The sequence below is a fragment of the Morone saxatilis genome, unplaced genomic scaffold (genome assembly GCF_004916995.1).
Source record: "Morone saxatilis isolate NCDOM2014 unplaced genomic scaffold, NCSU_SB_2.0 Contig4, whole genome shotgun sequence".
Taxonomy (NCBI): domain Eukaryota; kingdom Metazoa; phylum Chordata; class Actinopteri; family Moronidae; genus Morone; species Morone saxatilis.
Window position 1 is genome coordinate 535,269 of NW_023339984.1, and position 6,869 is coordinate 542,137.

Consider the following 6,869-nt stretch of genomic DNA (forward strand, 5'->3'; position numbering starts at 1 on the left):
ATTTTTGTTTGGTCTTGTGATGGCATTAGACCTGTTTGGAGTGGATCTGGTCTAAAATTGGTGAAATAATGTAGAACAAAAAAAATCAAGGCAATAGATACAAAAGGGTATGAATAAAAATATCCAATGTTAGAATGTAACAATTGTGTTGTGTGCTAGGTCTTGGTTGAGACAGGGAGACCACCCACCTAGAGCCGAAGGGTCTGTCCAAGGTTTCTGCCTGTTAAAAAAGCGTTTTTCCTTGCCCCCGTCGCCAAAAGTGCCTTGCTTCATCGTGGTACTGTTGGGTCTCTGTTAAATGTTATAAGAGTTCAGTCTAGACCTGCCTCTATTGAAAATGTCCTGAGATAATTCTGTTATGAATTGGCGCATACAAATAAAATTGATTTGAAATTGCTAGATAGCAGTTCCACAGAAAGTAATAGATGCATACATAAAGACTGAGAAAGAGAGAGATCTTAAGATTGGTTAACTTCCTGTCTTGAGTCAGTATCAGTTTGCTCGGATGACAGAAACACTCTTCCTCTGAATCTTCACCTCTTTTGATCGTCCAATAGGTAAAGTCACATTTTCACAATTTCACTTTCAATGTGTGGGTCTGTGCTGTATGATTGAGAATCAAAAAGATGTAGAAATTAATATTTAGATATGTGAGAGAAAGGGAATTACCACTTACAAATAAATGCTGAAAGCCTTGAATGCAAATGCAAACAGATTCTCTTTTACCAGCCATAATTATCATATTTTTATAAATAATTAATGCTTATTTTACATATTCTGTTTAAATAAAACAAATGTTGTGAAATAAGTTAGCTCTTTCTGTGGATTTTGGGATAAAACAATTGTTGCAATCATGCTACGTACATTAAATATGAAAAACATTTTAAGAGTCATTTTTTCACATAAGTCAGATGATGGTATGAACATCTCTTAAATTAATATTGACAGATTATAATCTTTATTGCATTTACTTTATTTTTAATGATACAGCTGTACGAAAAGGTTTGGGCACCCACTTGAAATGACATATTTTGGTGATTTTACAACAACAATTATGTTTAAGGGAGGGGACTGTGAGGGCCATTCCAAAACTTTCATCTTGTGTCTCTTGAAGTAGTCCATGGTAGATTTCAAGATATGTTTAGGATCATGTCTCTTTTTAAGAGTTGTTGGACAGTTCACACAACGATCCTCCTCACAAAAGCTTGTACCAATTTATCTCAGATCTGGGGGCATTTGTCAGCAATCTCCCAAAATAGTTGGCAAGTGGAAAACACATTCAATGAGAACTGGACTTTAGAGGAAGTCATGGTTGCTGTTTGCACAAGGTCTGAGGAGTCTGAATATTTGCACATCTTTGAAATTGGCATCTTGTTGACATTTCCTAATGACAACTGTTGACATGCCTCAGGCCTAAGGAGCTGATGAAGGTCATGCCACAATGATATTAAAATGAAACTATGTGTTAATGTTTGCTGAAAAGAATCCTAGAAAGGCTGTGCTTACATCTTGTCATTAAAAAATCACCAAAATATACTTTAAGCCCAAGCATCTCAGTGGCTAGCAGATCATTCTGTGGTTGTACTGGAAAGCTTCCAGGTCTGAATGTTTAACTGTGTGAATGTGATCAGAGAGCAAAAGAGAGCATTGTTAGGCAGTTTTTCCTTGCCCCCATCGCCAAGTGCTTGCTCATGGTGTTGGGTCTCTGTAAATGTTAAAAGGAGTTCGGTCTACCCGCATCTGCTTACACTTTGCAAAAGTGTCCTGAGATAACTCTCTGTTATGAATTGCAAAGTAATACATAATAAACATCCGAACTTGAGATTGAATTGAATTGAATTGAAACCTGAATTCATAAGGGTAAAGCTTTCCTAACCTTTTCCAGTGTAATAACTACTTGGTTACGGTTAGGATAAGATCAAGATAATAGTTAAGGTTAGAAAAAACATGGTTAAAAGAAACAAACCACTTTAAACACAGTTACCAGAGTTGACTTAGCCATTAATCTCTTGTGTTTTTGCTACTTAGAAATGATGAAATTATTCTCATAAACGCTTTTTCTGACCACTCTTCTCTTTCTTCTGGCTCTTAGGTCATTATGTCCATCAACGACTCCTCTGCCTGCTACAACAACAGTACAGGCCACATCAACATCTTCTCTGTGTGCATGTACTCCCTCATCTCCATTGTGGGGCTCATTTTTAATCTCATAGCACTGGTCTTTTTCTTCAGCCACACCAAATCAAGGTCACAAACCATTGTTTATATGACCAACCTGGCCATAGCAGATGTACTTCTCATCCTCACATTGCCCATGAGGATCTACTACCATCTGGGATTTGATGGCCTTCCTGCGTGGCTGTGTGATGGCCTTGGTTTGATCCTGAAGGCCAACATGTATGGGAGCATCTTTCTCCTCACTTGTATTTGCTTTGACCGTTGCATGGCTGTCACCTTTCCTATGTCAACAGTTGTCCAGGAGTGGCGAAAGAAAGCACCACTGATTTGTATCGGAATATGGATGCTCACGTTTGGTGCCAGCCTGCCCATCTACCTCTCGAGAAAAGTTTTCAACAAGCATTGTTTTGATAACCTGCCAGTCTACGCCACACAGCCCGGGGTGGTTGTTACCACGCTGTTTGTGGGGTTTGGTATCCCATTAGTAATCATGTTGATTTGCTCTTGGGGTTTGGTCCATGCTGTCCGACAAAGCACTGTGGCCCAGACCAACCTAGTGGACAGCAGAAAGATCCAGAGGATGATTGCTACCAGCCTGCTCGTTTTCCTAGTCAGCTTCCTCCCTTACCATGCCACCCTGGTTCTCCTCTATGTGTATAGAGAAAATATAACATGCCTCATGTTGGCTGCATACCGCTATAGCCTGATGGTGGCATGCTTCAACACAGTACTAGATCCTGTTGCATATTATTTCACCACGGACACCTTTAGGAGGAACATAGACGTAAGAGCAGTTCGGAGGATGTTCCCTTTGAATAGTCATAGTTCTGAGGTAAACAGCAGGAGCAGAGTGCCTAACAACAGCTAAAGACAGAAGGATAACTGAGTGCTGCAATGGTTTGCAATGGTGGCACTAAAACACTCTTCATGCATCATGAATGCAGAGATAAAAGATACATTGGAAGAGAAATGAAGAGCAAAAGAAGAGACAAGCTTTGAGCTAAATGCTGATGATGCACTTGTATGGTTGAGTTCTTGCAGAGTAGAAGACTAACTTATGCGTTTTTCAGTTCCACTTTTTAATCAACATTAAGTTGGAAGATTTGACTTTCCTGATAGATTCACATGAGATAGAAAACAGAATATAGCTAACAAACAGCTAATTATTTGACAGTATACAAATTTTAACTTTTCTGACTTTTATTGTTACATGTTTAAAGGCTTGAAACATAAATATTTGTTTCAAGTGTCACTTGATTGCAGCTAAATAGTTTATAGCTATTCCAAATGGTCACACTAGAACATGGGTGAGAAACCTGGGAGTGAACATTTTCTCTCATTGCTCATTGTTTTGGATTTGTGATATTGTGCTGTGTAAATAAAACTGACTTAACTTGTTGATTTGTTTTTTCATAAAGTTTGCAGTCCCCCCAATTCCACAGTTGGAAAGGTGTGGGGCATGTATATTAAGTTATGTAGAACCCAGAGCGAGCACACTATTATCTGTGCCTATATCTGTTCAACCAACTAAATGATCTGTATTCATATCTGTTCTTGCAATGGGCGGAGCTTCCATTAACCACAAGGGTGGCTTAAACTGAAAATGTTGTTTTTCATTGCCTTGTTCATTTAAGCCTGAAATTGATATGGGTTGATCATATTTATAAGAAAACAGAATGGACCTTCTGAGCAATGTTTTCGAGAGTAAGAAAACTATTTACAGAGCTTTTTTTTTTTTTAAATATATGTTTATTGCTTTTCAAAAAGAAAAAAGAACACAGGACAAACAGATAACAGATAATAGAAAAAAAAAGAAAAGAAAAAAAAACCCACCCCAAAACTAACAAATGAACCGGATCAGCACATCATGAGTAAAGAAACAGCAGAAGCCACAGTCATGACAATAAAATAAGCATACATATTCACAAAAAACTGTACAAAGTATAGAGTAAACTGAGAGATACACACAGCAAGGTGTTTCACAGTGAGCAACACATTAGTCCTTTCCTCGAAACAGTTGCAGTACAGGGTCCCACATCTTATCAAATATGTCTCCCCTGTCTTCATTATAAAGTCTCAGTCTCTCCAGGTGAAGCATATTCGCCATTTCTCTCAACCACAGATCATTAATGGGTGCAATGTCCGACTTCCAATCCCGGAGAATTAACTTCTTTGCAATCACAGTTCCGAATAGGATAGCTTTTTTCTCATATTTATTGGCAGAAGACAGAGGGGTAAGTTCCCCCGAGAATACTACAAGTGGATCCGGCTTCCCAACATTTCCCACAGCCATGGAGAGAAGCAGTGAAAAATACTTTTCCAATACGTGTGCAATTTACTGCATAACCAAAAGGAATGCGCTAAGTCTACCAGTCGTAGACTTGGATCTATTGCAAATGGGCGAAACATCCAGGAAAGAAACTGTGCAGTTTTTCTCTAGAATAGTAGAGCCTATGCAATGTCTTAAACTGAATAAGGCAATATCTGACCATTCCACAGAGCAGTCATGTATACTATAATAAACATTCATCCATACTACATCTTCCAGTTCTGCATTCAGTTCATCTGTCCATGCCTGTCTAAGACTCGCTGAGTTCAACTGGGTATTGTTGTTCAAGATCCGGTAAAAGAATGAAACTGCCCCTTTAGCAGCAGGGTCAAATTTTGTTTATTGTCTCAAGGGCCTCATGCTCTACAATTTCAAAGTCGGGTAAATGCGTCCTAACATAATTTCGAATTTGAAAGAATCGAAAAGGCCAAATTTAGGAATGTCTTATTTAGCTACCAGTTGTGGGTATAGGCGCTAAATGCCGTTAATGTAGAAAATAAACTATGTTGCAAATCCCTTTCCGTTTCCAGAGGAAGAAACACTATCAGTCAGACCTGGTAAAAAAGAGTGGTTGTCACATATTGGGGTATCCAAGAGGTTGTTTGGAGCCTCGATGTAATGTTTCTAATCTGCTTCCAGATTCGTTATGGTATTGTCCAGTTAAAAAGCGTGTTATTAAAGCATGCCTTGTTAACAGCAGTAGGACTGTTAAGAAGAGCAGGCAATGAAGTTTTTTTTTGCAAGCACTCTTCGTCTCCCAGCTACACAACCAAGCAGGGCAGGAGTCTGCATCAGAAGCAGGACCCTTCTTCCACCATGCGAGGATGGATAGGTGCACAGCCCAATAATACAACTTAAAATTCGGTAACGCAAAACCTCCTATATCCTTTGGTTTTGATAGGTGTTTTTTAGAGATTCTAACTGTTTTATAACTCCAAATGAAAGGTATAATAATCGAGTCTAACTGCTTGAAGTATGACTGCGCAATGAAACATGGAATGGACTGGAAAAGATGAAGAAAGCGGGGTAGTACGATCATCTTAATTGCATTCATCTTCCCAACCATGGTTATTGGGAGGGTTTTCTAAAACTCAATATTGGTTTTGGCTTGTTCGATTTTGCTTTGCCAGTTTAATCTGAGGAGATCATTTGGATTTTTGGTGACAGTCACTCCTAAATATGTAAAAGCTTCGTAGGATTTCTTAAATGGAATGGATTGCAAATACGTCTTATTAACTGCTGTGGAGATTGGCATAAGTTTGCTTTTCTCCCAGTTAATAGAAAATCCTGAGAGACTGCCAAACTTATCAAGAGGTATTGATACTTGTGGCTGGGAAATGTACAAGAGAATATCGTCCGCGTATAGCGAAAGATGATGTTTATAACCAAACATGTTAATGGGAGAGATTAAAGGGCTCTGTCTGATACTAGCAGCGAGTGGTTCGATGATAATTGCAAACAAGAACGGGGAAAGGGGGCAACCTTGACGGGTCCCACGGTGAACTGCAAATGGAGGGGAGATATTCTGATTAGTGATAACTGATGCGGTCGGACATGAGTAAATTATTTCAATCCATTTCATGAAAGAGGGTCCAAATCCAAATTTTTTGAGCACAGACATCATGTAGGGCCACTCTACTTGATCAAACGCGCGTTGTGCATCCAGTGAAATAACAACTGCCTCTCCTGAATGCTTGGCATACAAGATGTTGAAAAGGCGGCGTAGATTGAAATACATATGTCTACCAGGCATAAAGCCAGTTTGATCTGGATGTATGATGGAGCATATGCATTCTCTAAGTCTATTGGCCAGAATTTTTCCGAGAACTTTGGTTTCGATGGATAATAACGAAATCGGGCGATAGGATGACACCACCTGAGGGTCTCGGCCTGGCTTTGGGATTAGGGAAATATTAGCTTTGTATAAGGTAGGCGGCAAACCCGAGGTTCGCATCGTATGGTTGAACATGCGTAAGAGCAGAGGTGACAACTTAGAGCCAAATTTTCTGAAAAATTCTACGTTAAATCCATCTGGACGCCTTGTTATTGGGGAAGGAAGAGATAACCTGCACGATCTCATCCAGATTGATATCTTTGTCTAGCATATCAGCCGAGTCCCGTGATAGTTTGGGTAAGTCCAGATTCTCAAAAAAATGTATTGAAAGCTTGAGAATCTAGGTCGCCCTGTGACTGATAGACATTAGCATAGAAATCTGCAAAACATTCATTAATCTTCTTCGGGTCCGTGTGCAAGGTACCTCTCTCAGACTTGATACAATGTATGGCTCTGGAAGCCTGCATTCGCCTCAGCTGGCGGGCTAACAGCCTGTGCGGCTTGTCGCCAAGCTCAAAATATCTCTGT

The 6,869-nt window shown here is 39.5% G+C and overlaps 1 protein-coding gene across 1 annotated transcript; it reads left to right on the forward strand.

Moving 5' to 3' along the window:
- The first annotated feature begins 2,092 nt into the window (after nt 1–2,092).
- Nucleotides 2,093–3,543, forward strand: LOC118338262 (lysophosphatidic acid receptor 6). The gene has a single exon (XM_035675542.1). It carries the CDS (start codon nt 2,099–2,101, stop codon nt 3,044–3,046), a length of 948 nt encoding a protein of 315 aa, XP_035531435.1. The 5' UTR covers nt 2,093–2,098; the 3' UTR covers nt 3,047–3,543.
- The last annotated feature ends 3,326 nt before the right edge of the window (nt 3,544–6,869 follow it).

What these genes read in the sequence shown, in the direction of transcription:
- LOC118338262 (XM_035675542.1), top strand. Translation starts at nt 2,099, where the DNA reads ATGTCCATCAACGACTCCTCTGCCTGCTACAACAACAGTACAGGCCAC.